The sequence below is a fragment of the Sciurus carolinensis genome, chromosome 6 (assembly GCF_902686445.1).
Source record: "Sciurus carolinensis chromosome 6, mSciCar1.2, whole genome shotgun sequence".
Classification (NCBI taxonomy): Eukaryota; Metazoa; Chordata; class Mammalia; order Rodentia; family Sciuridae; genus Sciurus; species Sciurus carolinensis.
In genome coordinates this window covers 112,777,916-112,799,953 of record NC_062218.1, presented here as the reverse complement: position 1 = coordinate 112,799,953, position 22,038 = coordinate 112,777,916, and the positions used below count along the sequence as shown (strand labels likewise).

General features: G+C 39.0%; 1 protein-coding gene across 1 annotated transcript in view; it reads left to right on the top strand.

Annotated features, from left to right (window-relative positions):
* Positions 1-1,373: 1,373 nt before the first annotated feature.
* The window catches only part of Lmnb1 (lamin B1), a 50,161-nt gene continuing 29,496 nt past the window's right edge, over positions 1,374-22,038 (top strand). Inside the window, exons 1-2 of the mRNA XM_047556710.1 lie at positions 1,374-1,522; positions 1,700-2,123. Of these exons, the coding sequence (XP_047412666.1) occupies positions 1,765-2,123 (359 nt within the window). The 5' untranslated portion in view covers positions 1,374-1,522; positions 1,700-1,764. The remainder of the gene's footprint in view (positions 1,523-1,699; positions 2,124-22,038) is intronic.

Genomic DNA, 22,038 nt, shown 5'->3' with positions numbered 1-22,038 from the left:
AATCTTTCCAACTCTACCTTTCAAGGAAGTAAAGAAATGAGATGTTTTAGGTAACAGTGCTAACACTACTAATAAAAAAAGAGTATCATTCAGAGTTGACAAATTACCAAGGATGGAATATGCAGTCTGATAACCTTCACTAATTCTATATACATGATAATAAAGAACTCCCTGGTGTGTAGTTCTGCCATTATTAAGGTAACTGACTTGTACTTACTCTATAGATATATTCCTAATAGGTTGTGATATGGTCATCTAAGTTACGGCCAGACTTTGGTGTTAATGAAAACCCTGAGTTCAAATGAAGTCCTGTTTGTTGCCTGCTGGACAGCTGTAATGAAATTCATCTGTAAATGTATGGATTTTTCAAACAGAAATAATGCAATTCCCATACCATAGGACGGGTTGTGAGGACGGATGTTCCACAAAAACCAGGGTGCGTAGTCCCAATAAATGCCAAATTCATAGTTTAAAAATATTTCAAAGAGATTAATGGACTTTCTGCTAGAACTGGCTGCCGATTATATATCAGGGTTCCTTTAAAGCAAATTTACTTCCATTTTTCCAAGTTCAGATTTTTAGGTATTCTATTTCAATGGATCATGACTTTTGTTTACTAAAGTCATGGTAGTAATCTGATCACCTGTGAGCTTTTTTTTTTTATTTTACAAACCCTCGTTACAAGTAGATCAGTAACAAAATGATTGAAAATCAGGGTTGCTGTTTTTTTCTGTGATAAACAATCTGTCGGCTTCGACACACACACACACCCTCAGTTTCATAGGAGAGGTATTCCGACGTTTTCCATCCGAGAGAAAAATAAAGGCTCGCTCTCGGAACCGCAAGCGGCCGAGAACCTCGGGAGGAAGCGCCCTTTACGTAACTCCACAGCAGCGGGGCTCCGGACATTTCCCTCCCGCGGGGCGCGGGTTAGGTTACAACGCCCGCGGTCGTCCCGGCCTCACCCGTGGTCGTTCAGGACGTTTACGTTTGAATTTCCCTGAACCGCTGGGTGTGGGCGGCGGCACGAACCCGCCCCGGAAATCTCCAGCTCTTTCCCGCCATTCGCAAGCCCGGCCCCTCCAGGGGTCCCCAGGGGGTGGCGGGAGGCCCGGCGGGCGCTGGGCCGCGGGGCAGACAGATCCAGGCTCCCCACTCCGCCTCCCTCCGTACGGTCCCGGCCACGCCCAACCCCGCGCGCTAGGTTGACGGTTGCCCCAGGGCCCGATTTTGAATTCACAGGCCCGGCCCCCGAGACGCAGGAGCGCTCCTCCCGCTCCCCATTGGCCGGCGGAGGTCACGTGCTCAAGCCGCCATGTTGGGGAGTACGGCGTCCCGGCCCGCGCCACCTCCGCCCCCCGCGGCTCGCCTCCCGCCCGCCCCTCGCTGCCCTCCTCCCTCGCCCGCCACTCCGTGCAGCCTGAGAGGAAACAAAGTGCTGCGGGCGGGAGACTCGGCGGCGGCTGCGCGGACCTGCTCGGCCTCCCGGTCACCCTCCCATCTCTTCTTCCCGCGTGTGCGTGTGCGTGTTTTCTTACAAAGGACATTTTATGATCGATTGATTCGTAGCGCTCCCCCTTTGCCCTTTGTGCTGTAACCCGCTGCCGCCATCCCAGGTGCTTCTCCCTCCCCACGCCGGCCTCTGTACGCGAGCGCGGGTCGCCGGTTTGTGCTTTCAGTCTCGGCTTTGCCTCTGCAGCCTCTTCTCGTGCTGCCCGCTGCCTCATCGCTGCGCTCTCCCTGCTGATTGCCCCGCCGCCCGCCATGGCGACCGCGACCCCCGTGCCGCCGCGGACTGGCAGCCGCGCTGGCGCCCCCACCACGCCGTTGAGCCCCACGCGGCTGTCGCGGCTGCAAGAGAAGGAGGAGCTCCGGGAGCTCAATGACCGACTGGCCGTGTACATCGACAAGGTGCGCAGTCTGGAGACAGAGAACAGCGCGCTGCAGCTGCAGGTGACTGAGCGCGAGGAGGTGCGCGGCCGCGAGCTCACCGGACTCAAGGCGCTATACGAAACCGAGCTGGCAGACGCGCGACGCGCGCTAGACGACACGGCTCGAGAGCGCGCCAAGCTGCAGATCGAGCTGGGCAAGTGCAAGGCCGAGCACGACCAGCTGCTCCTCAAGTGAGTGCCTGCTTGCTGGCGGCCGCGTTGGCCAAGCGGGGAGGGGCGATTGTACCTCCTGGGTCCACCCCGGGGAGGTATAGTAGAGGCCAGGTGCCCACGCCCTTGGGAAGGGGCTGGGTCTCTGCCTCGGGAATGGGAACTATTCTTGTTTTATAGCGGGTCAGGGTCTTGGAGGAGGCTCGAGTTATAGTGATGGTGGGGGAAGTGATGCTTCCTTCCAGGACCTGGGTACCCAGGAGAGTTGGGCGAAGTCAAATGCCTGGGGCTCCCGAGGAGTAGCACGCGTCCTCGAACCCCGGATCTCGGGTCCCGGGATCCAGACTGCTTTCCGGACCAAGAGGCTGCACGGTGGCCCGGTAGGCCCCAGGTGCGGGGAGCTGGCGCCTGGGCGCGCGCTCGAGTGCGCGCCCCGGTTTCCGGCCGGCCCGAGACAAAGCGTCTGGTGGGTTTGCAGGGCTGGGATGGCCAGGCAGGGAGGACGCGTTACCCGCTTCAAGAATGAATGAGCTCTGCGCGGGAGGAGGAAGGGGAGGGACCCGCCCGGAGCGTCCGCGTCTCCCGGGGGTGGGTCCTGCTTTGGCGCGCTCTGTCTTGGCCCTGTGACATTTTGCGAGTACCATGCCTGCTTTGGACATTGAGGGCGGGGTCTGATTGGTCCGCCTACTACTAGTCTGGGGCAAGTTGGGTTTCCTCCCTCCTTAGCTTTCTCCGAGGAAAGGTGTCCTGCCATTCAGCGGGACAGTTGTGAGCTCTTGGGCGCTTGTGAACACTAGATTCTTTGTATTTCATGGCCACCGTTTTGCGAGTGGCGGATCGCCCACCGCCCAGGTAGCGGTTCTCACCTCCCAGATTTTGTCTCCCCACGATATAGTCAGTTTTTTTCTGGTAGAGACTGTGCAAAGATTGCCTACCCTACCCACTGTCATTTTGCTGTCAGTAGGCCGGGACAGATGAAAGGGTGTGTGTAAAAATGTTGAGTTTTATTGAGGGAGCGCTCGTAATTATTTCACCTAAGGTGGTTTGAGTATTCACGGATACACTAAACACCTTTGCTGACTCTTGTGGGGGGGTACCACGAATTGAACTCCGGGGCACTCGACAACCGTGCCACATCCTCAGTCCAATATATATATATTTTTTTTCAACAGGGTCTCACTGAGTTTTTTAGCGCCTTGCTTTTGCTGAGGCAGTCTTTGAACTCGCGATCCTCCTGCCTCAGCCTCCCAAGGCGCTGGGATTACAGCATGCCCCACAGCCCCTGGCTTTCTTTGATTTTTCTGATAAGCAAAATGGCATAATTGTCATCAGTAGGCAACAAGTGCTGATAACATTTTAAAGATTTGCTAAATTTGAATCTACAGTTCATGGTCTCTCTATCCTCATTGTCAGTCGAAATTTCCTTTTGACTCTTTGTCCTTGAATGTCTTTACGTGTTTCTGTGACTTTTCCTGTTTCAGTGTCGGTATTTCTGTGTCTCATTAAATATTTTAAAAGAGTTCATAAAAAAGTATGTGTATGTGGTAAAAAATAAAGTACTGTAGACAGACATAGTGAACCCCCTTCCCCTGTTTAGGGTGTTACTGTGTTGCCAAGGTTGGGCACTTGAACTCCTGGTGTCTGATACTCAGGCCTCAGCCTTTTGAGTAGCTAGGACTGCTGGTGTGTATGGGCTTAAAACCCCCTTTTGAGGAGGCAGTTCTTTATCTCTTTGTTTTTATTTCTTTGGGTATTTAGTTCCTAACTCAAAAATAATTCTTAGCTCTGTTTATGTTTCTTTGATTTACTTACTGTTGGGATCATCTTTTGAAATGAAGGATCAAATTCACTCTTCATCTTCCTCCAATTTTTTTTTTTGTTGTTGTCATTCAGTTTCTTCAAATCTTACATGTGATTGTTGTAAGACTTGCCATTATTAATATATACCACTCAAAAGGAAGAAAAAATCAGGACCAACTATGTGGGATCCATTTTGTAAGATCCATCCCAGTATCAGAGATGTTCAGTTGTGACACAGATCAGATATCTCTAGTCACTGTTTTGTGTGTGGAAGATAGACATTTTTTTTTTTTTTAAATTAGCAAATATCTCTCATTGTTGAGAGTGTAGTGGTAGTGATACCCACTAAGCAAAATTGTCTTGTCTGATCTGAGGCATTTTGATGCTGGTTCTTTTATAGTCTTTTTGTAAAACATCCATTGAAGATTTTTCACACAGTGACAAGGCTGCCACCTGGCTGACAATAGTTGTAAATGTTGGGGATTGGAAAATACATGCTGATTTCAGTAGGATTAAGAAGTGAGAAGAATCTGTGTATTAGAATCAATGTGATAGGGTTTGGAAATGAGGTGTGCCCCAAAAGCTGTCTTATTGTAGGAGGTGAGATAATCAGATCATGCTAGCTGTGATATAATCCATTTGATGAATTAATAACTCAATAGATTATTGAGTGGTAACTGTAGACAGGTGGGTTCTGGTGAAAGGAAGTAGGTCATTGGGGGTATTCCTTGGGGATTAATGTTTTGTCCTTGACTCTTTCCACTTTGCTTCCTTGCTACCATGAGGTTAGCAGCTTCAGCATGCCCTTCTGCCATGTTGCTCTGCCTCATTTTTGGCCCAGAGCAATGGAGTTGGTGGACATAGATTGAACTCCGAAACCTAAAATAAGCATCCACCTGTGAATTGTTTATGTCTGGTATGCTGTTCACAGTATGGGAAAAGTTGACTAACACAATGATAAAATGTATGTAATGCTAAGGTAATAACAGATGCTAGGGAAATAAAAATAAAGCAAGTTACAGGAATAGTGAGATGAAGGAAGACCTGTGAAAGGTTGACAATTGAAAATACTCTCTGAGGAGGCTGGATGTGGTGGCACTAGCCTGTAATCCCAGCAACTCAGGAGGCTGAGGCAAGAGTATCACAAATTTGAGACTGGCCTCAGCAATTTAGTGAGACCTTATCTCAAAAAATAAATAAAGGACTGAGATGTAGTCCAGTGGTAAAGTGCCCTTGGGTTCAGTGCCCTGTATCATATCATCATAATCATCATCTCTGAGTTATCAAGTAGTATTCTAGAACTCTTTTCTTAGCTATGCTACTGTGTATATTTTCCTAGTGTCAGGATCAGGTGTATTCTCTTTTAAAACACAAATTACTCACAGTATGCCACATTTTAGATAGCTATTTGGACCATGCCCTTTCTTGTGGAAATTTTTTTCTTCAGCTATCTGCAAACTTTTTGAAGATATCTAATCACATGAATCTACTTTCCTTGCACAGTCTGTTCTGAGGTATCTTGTGCATTGATGTTCTGGAATTTATGTGATTTTAAGTCAGTGTCTTCCTGGTTCACATACTTTCCTTTTATTCGATTTCTTCCTTTTGTTGGACAGCATCCTGAAGTAACTTATTCAGAAAGAGTGGCAGGAAATAAACTTTGAGTCCTGTGTGTCTAAAAGAAACTTGGTTCACCTGCCACGGTGGTGCACACTTGTAATCAGAGTAGCTTGGTAGACTGAGGCAGAAGGACTGCAAGTTCAAAGCCAGCCTCAGCAGAAGTGAGGCGCTAAGCAACTCAGTGAGACCCTGGGGCTGGGGATGCAGCTCAGTGATTGAATGTCCTGAGTTCAGTCCCTTGTACTACCCCCGCCCGCAAATAATAATTTGATTCATGTTTGATTGATAGTTGGACTGGGTATAGAATGCTGTTTTAACATTTTGCCTTAGTAGTTGAAAAGTATAATTTTTGATCCTTTTTGTTTCATTGTCTTCTAGCATCCAGTGTTGTATATGTATAATGCCAGTTAGTAGTTTTGTTTGTGGTTGCCTTTTCCCCACTTCCTGAAAACTTTTAGGAATTTTTATTTATCTTAGTTTATTTTTGCATGCTGAATAGAATATCTAGGCTTAGATATTCTGTCATGAATCCTGGCTATTAAAAATGGGTTCTTTCAGTTTGAAGGCGTGTGTGTGTGTGTGTGTGTGTGTGTGTGTGTGTTGTGTTTTCTTTAAAATTTAGCTATGCTTTGTTCCATCCTTTTCTGTGCTCTTTTATTATCTCTCATTATTTGGAATGATGAACCCATTAGTCTCGTTTTTTTCTTTTTATTTCTTTTGTACTTAACCACTTGCCAGGTTGGTAGGGAAATCTTAAACGAAGAAATCATAACTTTTAGTTCCACAAAATAATAATTATTATTAATAACATATTAATTATATATAATATTATTTTACAGATATTTTCCTTTTTATTCATCTTGCTTATGTTTTAAGTGTCCAGTAATTCTTTCAGCTGAAGATAACATAACGTATGGAGTTTTCCCTTTAAACTTGATATTTTTTTTTTTTTTGCTGGGTGCAGGGGCACATACCTCTGCAATCCCAGAAACTGGGGAGGCTGAGGCAGGAGGATCAAAAGTTCAAGACCAGCTTGGATAATTTAGCGAGATCCTCAAAAATAAAACAACAGAAAAAGCATTACATCACTGTATGCAGTTGTAGTGCTGTGAAATACATTCTGAAGAGGAATGATACTAAACCACCTGTAGTGATTCTGAACATTTAGAATAGCTGATCTGGTAAAAATTTGGGAAGAAATCCTAAAATGTTCTATTAATCCAGGGTATTTGTTTTTAATGTATATATGCCAAATCAACATATATTCCATATAACCAACAAAAATAAATAAAGCCAGGGCTGGGGATAAATAAATGAATAGCACCATAAATAAATAAATAAATAAATAAATAAATAAATAAATAGATAAATAAATAAAATGAAACAAAACAAAAAAGTGCTGGGAATATAGCCTAGTGATAGAATGTCCCTGGTTCAATACCCAGTACTAACAAGCAAATAAAAATAACAAACTTCTGTTAATTGGACTCTGTTTTTCTTTCCTGGTCATTTGTGCTGTTTTGTTTGGTTTTTCTTTCTACTGATCTTTATTGTATGATCCTTCGCTAGGTAGTGGTTACCTATTACTGCTTCTGTTATTCAGGTATCCCCCATCTTCTAAGTGGGAGAAAAAAATGAGGATCTCTTTATATTTGGGGTGTGCTGTTAGCCAACTTGTTAGAAAGCACATGAAAAAGGGTGGTGAGGAAGGCAAAGTGCAGAACTGTTAAGTGAATTTCTATCTCAGTTTTGGGCCTGCCTCAGTTTCCCTGCTGCACAGTGTGCATCTGTGATGCGTACTTTTTTGGAGGTGGGTACCAGGGATTGAACTCAGGGGCACTCGACCACTGAGTCAAATCCCCAGTCCTACTTTATAGTTTATTTAGAGACAGGGTCTCACTGAGTTGCTTAGTGCCTTGCTTTTGCTGAGACTGGCTGTGAACCCACCGTCCTCCTGCCTCAACCTCCAGAGCCACTGGGATTACAGGCCTGTACCACTGTGCCCAGCTTGTGATATGTACATTTTTTTAAAAAATTGAAATAAATTATTTTTAACTGATAACATAAAAACAAAAATAAAGAAATGGAGGACCATGTGATAATTTCAATACATGTATAAACTGCATAATGTTTAATATTAAACATCTCTATTTTCTCAAATGTTTATAATTTCTTGATGTCAGAAATATTTGAAATTCTAGCTTTTTGAAATATATGGTATGTCCTTATCTCTGGTCACCATACCAGACTGGTGTGCATTAGCACACAAGAACTTAGTACTTAGTATCTAATGTAATTCAGTGCCCAGTGATCAACCTTTTCCTATCCCTCCCACCCCTACTCTTCCCAGTATCTGGTAACCACTATTCTACTCAGTCTGTTTATATGTGAATGGGATTGTGATACGTACTTTTGTCTGCATTTCATCTTCTAGAAATTTTGTTAATGTCTGCTAATGATCCCTTTCCCATTCAGTTTGTTGCTATGGGTTTATTCCATATGGTATATTTTACTTTGTTTTTATTTGGGTCTGGAGGGAAGGCCAATGCCAGTGTAGCAACCCATCATCTTGGGAATCAGTTACTTTTGCTCAGTGAGGGAAGTGTAATTGGCAAGATGAAAAGGAAAACTCATTTTATTGTTGGTTTGGGTTCTTTCAGCACTTGAATTTGCTTAAAAATAATTTTCTATATGTAATTTTTAATTTGAACCCAATATTTATAATTAAATGTAATTACCATTTAGCGTGTGGCTTTTTTTTTTTTTTTTTTTTTTTTTTTTTTTGGTGGTACTGGGGTATGAACCCAGGGACAGTCTACCACTGAGCTATATCCCGAGCCCTTTTTAGTTTGAACTTTGAGACAAGGTCTTGCTGAGTTGCCTAGGCCAGTCTTGAACTTGTAGTCTTCCTGCCTTAGTATCCCAAATCACTGGGATTTATAGGCATGAACCACTATGCTGTCTGTCAGTCTGTCTCTCTTTCTCTTTTTCTCACTTTCTCAGTAGCAGAAACTTCCAAGTGCACATTACTGATCTGGCTTGCTTTTAAATCTTTGAACCTTCATTTCCTCATCTGTATAATTGGGATAAGGACTAAGTAATAGTTTTCTAGATCTCAGTAACAGTTAAGAAGCCTTTTTTCTAACTTGTCATATACTTCTCTCACAGTAATGGAATTTTTATCCACATTAGCTATTTGAGGAAATTATGAAGCATTTAGGCAGGTAATGTAAATTTATCTTTTATTCTTTTTTTTTTTTTTTTTTTTGCGGTGCTGGGGATTGAACCCAGGGCCTTGTGCTTGCGAGGCAGGCACTCTACCGAGTTATATCCCCAGCCCTATTTTTTATTCTTTAGTGGAGAAACAGGGTGGTGTCTTACTATGTATTGGGACTTATATTTACTCTGTTGGCTTTCTACACATTTTGGTCATGGTTGAATGAAATTTAGGAAATGCCTGCAGGCTAAATAATAACTAGGATTGTTTTAACATTCATATTATTTGGTATTCAGAACTAAAATAATAAAAAATGTTAATGGTTTTGAGATTTTTTTGCACATAGAATGATTAAACAAAAAATAAAAATATTCATTCATTCCATATATTTGTTTTTCTTTTTTTGTTGTTGACATTTCTAGAAATTGAGCCTATTTTTTTGATGTACTGATTTTGCTCTGGTTGAAAAAGCTGATAACAGCATGTCTTACGTTAATATAAAAGGCCATAAAACTTCATATTAAATAACACTTTAATTTTCAGGAGAACCGAACAGACTATGTTAGCTTTATGTTGCTGTAACAGAATATCCAAGTTAGTTAGCTTATAAAGAGAAGTTTTATTTTGGCACACAGTTTTGAAGGTTGCAATCCGGGAATGATTGGCCCCATTGTTTTGAGCTGGTGGCACACATCAAAATGGAAGTATGTGGCAGAGTAAAAACCACTTACTTCATGCACAGGTAGTGAAGAGAAAGAATAGGAAGAGATGAGAACTCCTGTCCCCTCCAATGACCTAGGGATCTCTCACTAGCCCTACCTTCTAAAAGTTCTATCACCTCCAATAATTCTCCCCTGGGGACCAAACATTTAACACATGGGTTTTCAAAGAACGTTCATGATCCAAACCATAGCAGGGCCAAACATTTAGAATTGGTGTTAAAGTCTTGGTAACAGGTCTTGTAATTAAATTGTCATGACACTTCCTTCCCATGCTTTCAAAGGATTTTTGGTTCATCAAGATAGCTTTTGAAATTGTTTATTTAACTGAGTGGTTAAGACTAGGTAATCTTTTAGTGTACCCAGTTTTGAGGAAGTATACACACAGAATGAAAGATAAAGCACTGTAAAACTACGCTGCTAAGTCTTTTTCTTACACATAGTACTGCTTATGTTTGTTCTTTATTTGCATAGATTATAGGTCAGAGTCAGAGATCTTTGGACTTTTATACCATCAGTATTGGTCATTTCATGTATACATAGTGAGAATGAGTTCAGGTGTCAACTGGGTGAGGGAATAATGTCTAACTGAGTCCCCTAGTTATTTCTACAATTGGATAATGTTTTCCTAAACAGAGTTTTAATCTCCCTTTCCAAGTGGACATCTGTGATAAGGAGACTGTACTTTGGTAGTCCTATTTTGGGAATTTCAAAAAATAATTTTTATCGATACAAAAATAGAAAAGGAGAAAACACAGATAAACACCAAGAAGAAAATAAAAATTACTTAATTCCATCTCCTAAAAATATGAGTTCTGAAGGTTTCTATCCATGTTACTAACAAAAATGGATTAATATTTATAGACATTGTTTTCTCATGCAACATTGTTTTATGGACATTTGTCAGTACATGTGTAAAATATTTAACTAATTTTAAAGATATTAATTTACTATGATAAAGGAAACAAGCTTCACAGTGACTCAATCTAATCAATTTTTCTGAGCCTACTTGGTTTTTTAGGAGCCTTCTTACTGACAATATCAAGTTTTTGTCCCCTGATTACCTGTTAAGTGTTACTTAATTTGTTAGTTAAATATTGTACACTGGATAAAGGCAATGCACTTTTACCTTTTGTTTTGTGTTTTGGTACCTGGAATTTAACCCAGGGGTGCTTAACCACTGAGCCACATCCCCAGCCTGTTGTTTATTTTTATTGCTTAGGGCCTTGCTAAGTTGCTAAGGCTGACTTTGAACTTGGAATTCTCCTGCCTCAGCATCTGAACCACTGGGATTATAGGCATGTGCCACTATTCCTGGCTACTTTTACCAGTTTTTGATGCCACCAGGAATGGATGAATATCCATGTCTTGTTTGGAAGAGTTTAATATTTTTTCATAGCTTCTTTTTTTTTTTGGGGGGGTGCTAGAGATCGAACTCAGGGCCTTGTGCTTACAAGGCAAGCACTCTACCAACTGAGCTATCTCCCCAGCCCCTCATAGCTTCTTTTTAATTGCTCATTTAAATTGTTATGTTCATGTTGCTAATATAAAGGAGTAAATATTCTATACTTAGATCATAATCTTAGGTTTCTGCTGATAATTTTGGTCTAGACCTAGGTAATAAATGAGGTTTTCCTTAAATAATATGCTTAGGTTTTTTTTTTTTTTAAATCTGCACTTACTTTGTTTGGATTTATTGATCATAGAATTATCATATTTTTACTCCTAGAAGGGGTCTTAGATCATCTGATCAAACGAAATCATTTTGTAGAAAGAGTGGCCTATACAGATTAAAAGACTTGTGCAAAATGCAGGAGGGAAAGAGCTGATAATTGGGGTTTGAGGAGTGCTCAGTGGTAGAACACTCGCCTAACCATGTGAGAGGCCCTGGGTTCAGCCCCAGCCTTCCTACCCCCACACCCCCCAAAAAAGAGCTGACATTTATTTCTTGCCTGTTCTGTTTGCTGCACTATACTAGAGGCTTTACAGATAATATCTATTAAGCCTTGTGATAACTTTACTCATGAATGAGGATATGAAGCTCACAGAGGTTATTTTGTTTGAGATTACTTAGCAGACAAATGGTGTAGGACTATCTGAATTCTAACTCTCTCTCTAACATTGTGATAGAGTTTTTACATATATGGACTCATTTAATCCTTATAGTAGTGTGGTTCTTCAGGCATTATTCTGGTTTACTGACGTGAATCAGGCTCATAGCACCATCATCTGTGTTTGGGACTTGGACGGAGGTCTCACATAGGACAGTTGGTTTTCAGGTCCCTTTGGGTGCTATTTTTGACAATGGTATTAGATGTTTATTTTTCACATTGTCAGTCTATACCCTTCAGAGAGGTAATTTTGGATTTGTCAGGAGGGTGCAGTAATTGAAATGGTGTTTGAAATCCTGAGGAAGGTATTTGCTAGTAAGGAACAAGTGAAGATGAATAACTGAATTAGACTTCTTTTATCTCTTCTTAAAAAGCTGCTTTCCCATTTTACTCCAAGCCTTAATAATTCAAAAGAAATTAAAACCTCTCCATAAATTTTTAATATTCATGACAGAACTTTTCTTTCGTTTTTTATTCAACACACATTTGCCAGACCTTGTACCAGATGCTGGGACTCAGGCCCCCTTATCAGGTTGTGTATAGTCTAGTGGGGAATAGAGAAATCTGACCCTGCGGTGTTGTGGTACTATAATGCAGTACCTGGGTAGGCAGTGTTACCCCAGGTTTGGAAGAGTCTACGCAGGTTAGTGAGTTAATGGTGTTTGTTGGATTTTGAGAAGGAGGTGTCAGCTGGCAATTTGGAGTACTCACAGGCATGGAAAACATCTATATATAAGGGCTAGGTAGAAGAAGGAAAACCCACAGGGGTTTAGATGGGATCATGATAAGTAACAGGAGGAGGAAGAGTTGAGTCTGAGAACAAGGAGTTTGTTTGTTTGTTTGTTTGTTTTTAATTTGATATGACCTAAAAAAATATTCATTTTCTTTTCCTGGATGATGGTTATTGACTGTGGAGAGCCTTGTGTTAGTAAAAGACAGTGGAGTAAAGCCACTGCCATAATTGAGGGGGAATGAGAGGAAGGAGATCTTGTTCAAGGATGTTGGCAGAGAAGGAAAGGAGACTTTTCAATCTCCTGTGCTGGGGATTTGAACCAAGGGTTTTGTATGTGGTAGGCAAGTGCTCTACCACTGAGCTACACACCCCTAGGCAGGAGATGTTCTTTTTTTGGGGGGGCGGGGTACCCAGGGGCACTTAACTACTGAGCTACATCCCTGGCCCTTTTTTATTTTTGTTTCTTTTTAATTTTTTTTTAGTTGTCAATGAACCTTTTATTTTATTTATTTATATGTGGTGCTGAGTATTGAACCCAGGGTCTTACACATGCCAGGCAAATGCTCTACCACTGAGCCACAACTTTAGCCCCTTATTTTTTAATTTAAGACAGGGTCTTGCTAAGTTGCTTAGGGCCTGACTAATTTGCTGATCCTGGTCTCAAACATGGAGTCCTCCTGTCTCAGCCTCCTGAGTTGCTAGCATTATAGGCATGTGCCACTGTGCCCAACTGGCAAGAGACAGTCTTAAAGGTCAATGTAAATTCTTACTCATTGTTTAGATAATAAAATACACTTACCCGTCTAAGATTTAGTACTAAAAATGTCATCACTTAACACATGTTGCTTAAAATACTGTCTTCTAGGTTAAATACTAAAGTCCTCAATATCACCTGCTGATAATGTGGGTATAGTTTAGTATCCAAACTGGGATACTTTTATGTGAGAAAGGGAGCTGTGAATAATTAGGCAGGGACAACTGGCATACATGAAAATTGTCCTGGGCCAGTTGGAACAGGCTAGTCCCAATCTGACTCTCCATCTTTATCTCCTTCCACACTTGGACTTGTTCTCTTTAACCATGAAATCTTTAATTCAGTCTTTTTTGTTTGTTTGTTTTTAAATTGTACTCCTTATAACATAGGCCCTTGCGTGGGAAGTTTCCTTTTTTCTGAACTTATCATTGGATTAACACCTACTCATCTTTCAGGCTTCCACTCAGTATTCGTTTCTTTAAGAAAGCCTTCCCTGACTTTGACAGTTCAGATTTTACTAATATGTATGTTGGAAAAACAGAGCCTATGAGTTTCTAGCTGTGTGTGTGTGTGTGTGTGTGTGTGTGTGTGTGTGTGCGCGCGCGCGCATAATTTAAGAACTCAAAAATTTTGAGTTCTCTAAGACTTCTCATGAAAAAGATCATTGTCAACTATTTTTACTCCACCTTAGTTATTTCCATATTTTGATAACAATGGGACATTTTTGACTTTGTTATGGACAATAGGAATTGCGCTCTTCCACTCTATTCTCTTCGTGACACATATTTTTCTTTGCCTTCTCAATGGTCATATGTTACATTTTAGTGTCGATCCCTTTACATCAATTTCTGGTATTTAAAATATTAACTTGCTTTGCTTTGCTGCAGATGCTGGTGTAATTAGCTAATGTGTGACCGGTAAGAGAGTAATAATATTATTATATAGTTGGTTTTGCATGTTCATGGATTCAACCAACCTTGGATTAAAAATGTTGAAAAAAAAAATTGCATCTGCTGGGCATGGAACATACCTGGAATCCCAGAGACTGGGGAGGCTGAGGCAGGAGGCCAGTCGAATAGCAAATAGCAACATCCTGTCTTAAAAAAAAAAAACTAGCATCCGTATTGGACAACTGGGATTATGTAGCATTTGCATTGTGTTAGATATAAGTAATCTAAAGATGATTGAAGTTTAAGAGGAGATGTGTGTAGGTTTATGTGTAAGTTCAACAACATTTTATATAAAGGACTTGAGCATCTGTGATTTGGTGTGGGAGTGGAATCTTAGAACCAACCCTCCATTAGATGACTAATTGGAAGTTATATTAATTTATGTGTGTCTTTTATCCATAAATCCAAGTACAGGGGAAACAGAATAGCAGGAGTAGAATATAATCTTCAGAAGAAAAGAAAGTTTCAGTTTAGCTTTTAGCTCTATCTTAAAACTAAAAGTGAGTACTTGTGCCCATAGATCCTTCACCCAGAGAAATGCACCACCATCTTTGGTCTTGTGTCCAGTATTATTTTGTGTGCAGATCTCAGCTTCTATTCTCTGTTGTCTCAATTCCTGTAAGCCAGCATTTCTACTCTTTTGGTTTTGTGCATTTTTAAAACATCTCAAGACTGCTCTAGCCCTACTGAACCCACTGCCTGGGCTGTCAGAGTCATCTCCTGAAATGTACTTATTGTTCATGTTATTTCTGGTGCTCTAGTTACAAACTGTGTAGGTTTTGAGTGATCTGCTCCCATATTATTATTCTTATTTGCTCTGTTGTCATTATTATTTAAATTTTTTTTTTGGTACAGGAGATTGAAACAGGGGCATTTAGTCACTGAGCCACACCTCCAGCCCCTTTTTTAACACTTTGAGACAGTTTCTCACTAAGTTGCCGAAGTTGACTTTGAACTTGGAATCCTCCTGCCTCAGTCTCCTGAACCAGTGGGATTACAGGTGTGTCCCACTGAGTGTGCCCCGCAGTTCTGTTGTTTTTAAATATGTGCAGAATACAAGCATTTTCAGAAACATGGCAGAAATATACAATTAACATAATCCCTAGCAGAATTCAGCAATATGACTAGTGTTTCTTCTTACTTTTCCACCTATTAAAATAGCATTTTTTAATTCCACTTAGTTATTTATAATATGGAGAGACCTTTTTATGCCATTTGTTAAAACATTGGTTATCAAGTATCCTATTAGTTTTATTTTATTAACAAAATAATCTTTGGAACCTTGTCCTCTTCTCCAGTCCAATTGCCTTGCAAAAGTATTGATAATTTGGGTGTAGAATTCTAGGTTGTATATGATATTCAGGATTTTGGAGGCATATTCATTAGTTTTCTAGCTTCTGTTACTGTAGAAGTGGTAATAAGTGAAAAAATTTTAAAGCTTACAGGATCTTTTAGTCTAGTGTGAAATTTCACAGGGGTATTCCTTGTTGTGGATCTTTTTCATCCGTTGTTTTGGTCATTTGGCTGAATTTTTTTGATCTGGAAATTCTTGTCCTTTAGTGCCATATTGATCTTTTGGTCTCCTTACCTTTAAATTTTTTTTGCTCCTTCTAGAAGATGTTCTAAATTTTCCTTTCCAAGTTTTACTGTCATTTTAAAAATAGCTTCTTATTAGTCTTTCAGTATCTCTTTATATCATCCTGTTCTTATTTAAATTTTATGGATATAGTAGTTTCTCTTATCTCTTCAGAAAGTTTTCTTTCTTAGCCCCTAGGTACTCCCAAGTTAATTTTATTTCTTTTTCTCCCTTTCTCCCTTCCTCTCATGGTTCCAGAGGCTCGGAAGTTCCAGAGCATGGCACTAGCAGCTCTTAGGCATATGGTGAAGAATTTTTTTTTTTTTTTTTTTTTTGCTTCTTGTTGCATCATAACATGGCAGAGGGCAGCATCACATAGACAGAGACCCAAGTTAATTTCTTTTTCTGTTTGTTGAGGTCTTTGTATCAGTTAGTGCAGAGAACAAATGGTAAACAATATGGGGTATAGGCGCTTAGAAAAAAATTTTAGAAGGTCTGGAACATGAAAGATGTCTAGAACATTGTAGCCTGACTTTTGGGAGCTTTTATGTTGGTACACCATTGGATTGATTGAATTTCAAAAAACAGTGTATAGCTATGATTCAGGACCAGGAAGCCACTATTGCTGTTGATATTGGAGAATGGACATTGGACCCTGTTGCAGAAAAATTTCACAGACCAATATTCCTTATATAGATTCAGAAATGCAGAAATTTCTAGCAAAATACAAGTTGAACATCCTTAGAATCAGGAGGTCCAAAATCTGAAATGTTCTACAATCTGTAAGTTTTTGAACTTAATGGTGCCCAAGAAATTGCAAATTTTAGAGCATTTCAGATTTTTGAATTAGGGATTCTCAACCTATAAAGTCTATGCAAATATTCCAAAATAGGAAAAAATTCAAATCTGATATACTACTGGTTCAGAGTACTTCAGATAAGGGGAATACTCTGTGTTAGCAAACCAAATCCACTAACACATTAAAAAAATCATACGGTTATTAAGTGGAATTTATCCTGGGAATATAAGGTTGCTTCAGTTGTAAAAGTCAATGTAATATACCATATTAATAGAATTAAGAACAGAAATTGTATGTTCAAGATGTGGAAAAAAACATTTTATCAAGCACATTATGTTTTCATGATAAAAATATCCAAAGTAGGGATAAAAGTGAACTTTTGCTAAAGAATATCAATGAAAAAGACAAATGATACTTTGTGGTAAATATTGAAGGCTTTATCCCTAAGATCAGGAATAAAACAAGAATATGCACACTCATTGTTTCTATTCAACATTGTCCTGGAAGTTTTAACTAGAAATGAAGCAAGAAAAAGAAAGAAAATCCATTCAGACTGAAAATGAAGTAAAACTACCTTTATTTGCAGATACTCACATATATAGAAAAATTTAAGGAATCCTTCAAAAGAAAAAACTGAGAGCTAATAAATTCAGCAATTTCATGATATCAGATATATACATATATATAGAAACTTAACATTGATGAAAAAATTAATAAGACTTAGATAAATAGAAAGACAACAGTTCATGGATTGAAATATAATATTGTTAAAGAGGCAGCTTTCCTTAAATTTTTCTGTAGACTCGATGCTATATGTTACTAAAACATAGCTGCCTTTATTTACTTATTTATTTTTACAGAAATTGACAAGGTGGCTCTAAAATTCTTGTGGCAGTGCATGGGACCTGGAATAACCAAAACACTGTTGACAAAAAACAAAGTTGGAGGACTTATGTTTTCTGATTTCAAGACCTAACTGTAGTTCTACGGTAATATACTACATAAGGATAGAAAAACTTAATGTGTTAATGACCTTGTTTGCAGAAAATTAGATGCAAGGGCCAGGAATGTGATCCCATGCATTTCTATATTTCTTCTATATTGTTTATGTTTGCTTTTCTTATTGGCGTTGCAGAATCATAGCTGCAAGAGATTCGGGGAATTTAGGGAGTTGACTTTCTTTTTTAAAGAATTTAACCTTTATTTGTTTTTTATGTGGTGCTGAGGATTGAACCCAGTGCCTCACCCGTGCTAGGCAAGAGCTTTACCACTGAGCTACAAACCCAGCCCCAGAGTGACTTTCTATTGTATAAAAGTACAACCAGGAATTTGGAATTGACATTTGGTTGAACTGACCCACAGTGTCTAAATCTTGAAAGGTTCTTATGAATGAGGTTTCTTGAGCATACTTCATTGAGGTGAAGTATGGCTTTACCCAGTGTCTGGCTTAGGATTCAGTACCCTTGGATTTGCTAAGTTGTTTTCCCTAGTCCGTCTGCCTTTTGACTTCCAAAATATTGTCAGTTCATTTTCATTTTTTTCTCCTCATGAATTTGTGCTTTAGCTGTTTTAGTTGGGTATCTGAATGGATAACAGTAGAGTCATGTGTTTAATTTGTCATTTTTACCCCAGAACAACTCATGCATTATCAAAGCACCATGTACTTTCTTGTGTTTCTTAGAACTTATCAAGATAGTTCCTGACAAGTTTGTTTTGTTGATTAGACAATTTTGTGTGATTGATTGATAGAGTGGAGTCTCTGTGGACAGGGCTAATGTCAGATTTTGCTTTCTGTTATAGCCACACATTCCCCAACACTCCCCTAAGAATTATTAACTTAGTGATTTGTAGTAGGCTGTTTTCCCACAAGATTGGGTTACACAAAATCCATCGATGAACAGTAAAATTACAATTGATAGTAGTATTTGTGTTGTTTAATAAAATATAGGCTTGAAAAATGTAAAAATGACTCGTTAATTACAGGCATAGAATTAAATTAGTCTCTGTGACCACCCTATAAAATTATTGTCTTCCCCTTCTACACTAATTCTGATTTTTCTTCCTAATATTGGTTATCCTTGACATATATCATTTTTGTGACCTTTCTCCCAAGAATATATTTTTGTTCACTGCTGGTTTCTAAGCTTCTAGGGTCAGTGCCTGGACACATAGTAGGAAGGACAAATACTGGTGGTGGTTGTTTTTAAATGTATTAGGACTTACAGTGTCCATTCCCCAGCTCCTGTGCTTGTTTATACCAGAGTGAATTTCTGTTGTTCAAAGAAAATGTTCTATGGTCTAGTTTCAGTTTCCTTTAATAATTTTCCTAATTTTAATCTGGTTTCAGTTAGAGTTTTCCTGATTCTGATAGGTTATTGATTAATTTTGTTGACTGATCAACAAAATTTTGTTGACTGATCAATCACTGGCAGCAACTTTGGAGTTTGTGCAAAAGCCTCTTAGTTTTTTTGTATGTGCCAGCAGGCAGCCTTTGTTAATAAGAATTGTGATCACAAGACTTTCTTGAATTTTTGTGTATTACAATTGTTTTAATAACAGGGAAGTTCGTTAATTTTCCTTCATGAGAAATTTTGTAGATCAAATCCCTTTTTTGGAAGGGATGGTAATTTGGATACTAGTGAAACTGGTCAGTGAATGTTGGAACAAATGCAGATTTAATAGGCAGTTTGAGCCTATTATGAAGTAAGATTATTTAGTTTTAGGACAGAAGATTTTTCTGTAGGCATATTAATAACCTTTATTTTAAACTTAAAGTTTATTTTTCTTCTCTCTAGACCATCATGGCTAGATAATAAAGGCATGTAGATTCTGAGCTATGGGTATGAAAAGATCCCCAGAAACAGATTTATTTGATAGTCACTTGAATAAATGCACTTGTGTTGAGTGGTGTTCAGCTGCCACCAGACAGCTGTTCAGGAGAACTTTATGGTAAAATAAAACATGAACAGAGCTCTGACAGCTGTGCCTAATTGGCCTGGCTCTATGTAGAGCTTGTCTGTTTGAGGGAATTCTTGTTTATGGAGATTTGAATAATTTTGTATAGAATGATATCTATTATGTTAGTGTCTGCAAATGAAAAACTGAAATATATTTCCCCTTCATCCTCTAGAATTTTTTTTTTCTAAACAAGAATGGTCCTAATGCAAAAAGGGATGAATGCTGAGTTAAGAAAGGTAGCTGGACACCAAGAAAGCACATCATTGGCTTGGCATTCTTTCTTTGTTTCTCTTTCATCTGCTCTGGTAACCTCATTTCCATCCAGGAGATTACAGGATGTGCCTCAGAAAATTCTCAGTCTGTGTATTTGTTGATTCTCTTTTATATAAGATGATAGTCTATAATAGCCTCTTAAAGGAAGCTATTATAAGCTAGGAAGTGATCTAAGTAGAGAGGATTTAGTGGAATTTGAAACTAACTTGAAAGTTGTCTGTTTTCTGTTTTTTAGTACTATTGGTTTGTCTGACATATTAAGGCAGGAGTAAAAATCCCAAGTAATTATATTTCTATTTTTTATCTTTGGAAACATGAACAACTTTTGTCCAGTTTCTTTTTTTCAACTGTGTAGCTTTTGAAAGTTTATATTCATAGATCTATCAATAATTACATCTTGAATGAAGTTTTTTCATGAGAACATGTATATTCAGCAGGTTTTTTTTCACTTAGCAAGCATTTAATGAACACAGAATCTTGACCTTGTCCACTCCCATGCATATGTAGTACCATAAGAATCTCTGGCAAATTTCATCAACATTTAATAATCTAGAAGTTAACTTTATACTTTTTTCTAGGTATGTAATCTGCCAAATAAGAGACCATTTATAATTTAGGTCTTTAATTGTTTAACATGATTTTTTGCACATTTTGTATATGGAAATCAAAGAACAAAGACAAAAGTACATATGGAAAAATGAAATTTATGACTTATAAAATAAGGAAACTAAACCCAAGAATGTCTATAGGTCCTGTCCTAAAAGTGAATACAAATTCTTTGCCCACAGCTACATTGCAAGTTATTAAGAGAAACCTTCATTCTTCTGTGGTTGTGCTACTGACCAAACTAGGAATTTCATTCAGCTAAGCATTTGTATCAGATATGACACAAAATGACCCAGAAAATGTTAATAGTAAGGTGAAAATTTGCCAATATCTAATTTAAACTATTTTGTGTTGAACTTCTAATTGTTGTATGTATTAGTTCCTGGAAGATTCCAGATTGAGTTCTCTTTCACACTTTGTTTGTTCTCTGTTTAACTGATCTTATTTTTTTAAGAGTTTATGTTAATGATATGTTTATTAATAATTATGTATTTCCTGAAGAGGTCCATTGAACATTTCTAGCAGTTATGTAACTGGGTGCATTTTCAGACCTCTTCTTTCTTGAGGTCAGACTGCTCTGGAATGAGGTTCACCTAAACAAATGATGGACACATAAAAGGAAGTCAGACTAGCCATCACAACAGAAAGTGCAAAGGGCAAAGTTTAGACACTGAGTTCCACAGACAAGTAACTACTTCAGTACAGAAGCCAAGGTTTGGGCTGGGGATATAGCTCAGTTGGTAAAGTGCTTGCCTTGCAAGCACAGGCCCCTTGGTTTGATCCCCGGCACCGGGGGGAAAAAAAAAAAAAAGCCAAGGTTTAAACATTTTCCTAAAACCAGTCAAGGTCAAACTGTAAGTTGAACAACCAACATGGTCTGAGCAGTACATGGTTTTGCTGGTGGTAAGAGATGGCAGGAGGAATTCAGAAAGTGATGAGTAACTGTTGCATTTAAGTTAGTCTTACAGGACTCTGAAAAGGATAGGACTGTGTCCCAGATAGTTAATAGTACTAGGTTTTGTTGGGAAAGTACATCATAGTATATCACTAAAGCCATGTCTTATTCTTTAGTCACTGCTGGAGAATGTTAACAGGAATGTAAATGTATACTTTCTAGCTGATTATTTCTTTAATGGTCAAATATTTGATTAGTCCTGGTTGCTTAATGTGACTGAAATTCAAGCTTATTTGAAATGAAAGCTAACTTTGCTAAGGGAGGAAATTCTTAGGATAGAGTGCTAACCGCGTTTTATAAAGCTATTTGTTTTCCTGGTTGTGGTTGGGCCCCCCCCGCCCCCAACCCCAGTGTAAAATATCTAAAGGAAATGGGAATGTTTTTTGACTTATTTTCAGGATTGTGCATATTTGTAGCATTAGATTCACATATTGAATTTAAATGAAAACAATAGAAGTTCTCTTTATCTGGAGGTGGAAATAGTTTAGTCGGGCAGGTCAATAACACTGAACAAAGCCAGTCAGGAAATACGGTCAAAGAAAAATGTATTCTAACACCTTCAGTGATAACTTCAAATAACTTTGGATTCCTGTTTAAATTGTTCTTTGTTCCACCACACTGTCAGATACCTCTCTACACTTAATAGCTTTAGCAAATTAGTATGTCTGTGTTTTAGGATGTCAGTTCTGCAGGCTTCTGCACTTTCACCATATGCTGATAGCACATTTGGACTTTCCACACTGTATTTAGTGAATGAAAAAAATACAGTTAGAAAACTAAAAGATTATGTTCAAAATGTTCATTGCATGGCCTCCATGTGTCCTTAATCCTATGGTATTGGCAACTCATTGGACATAAAACTCAT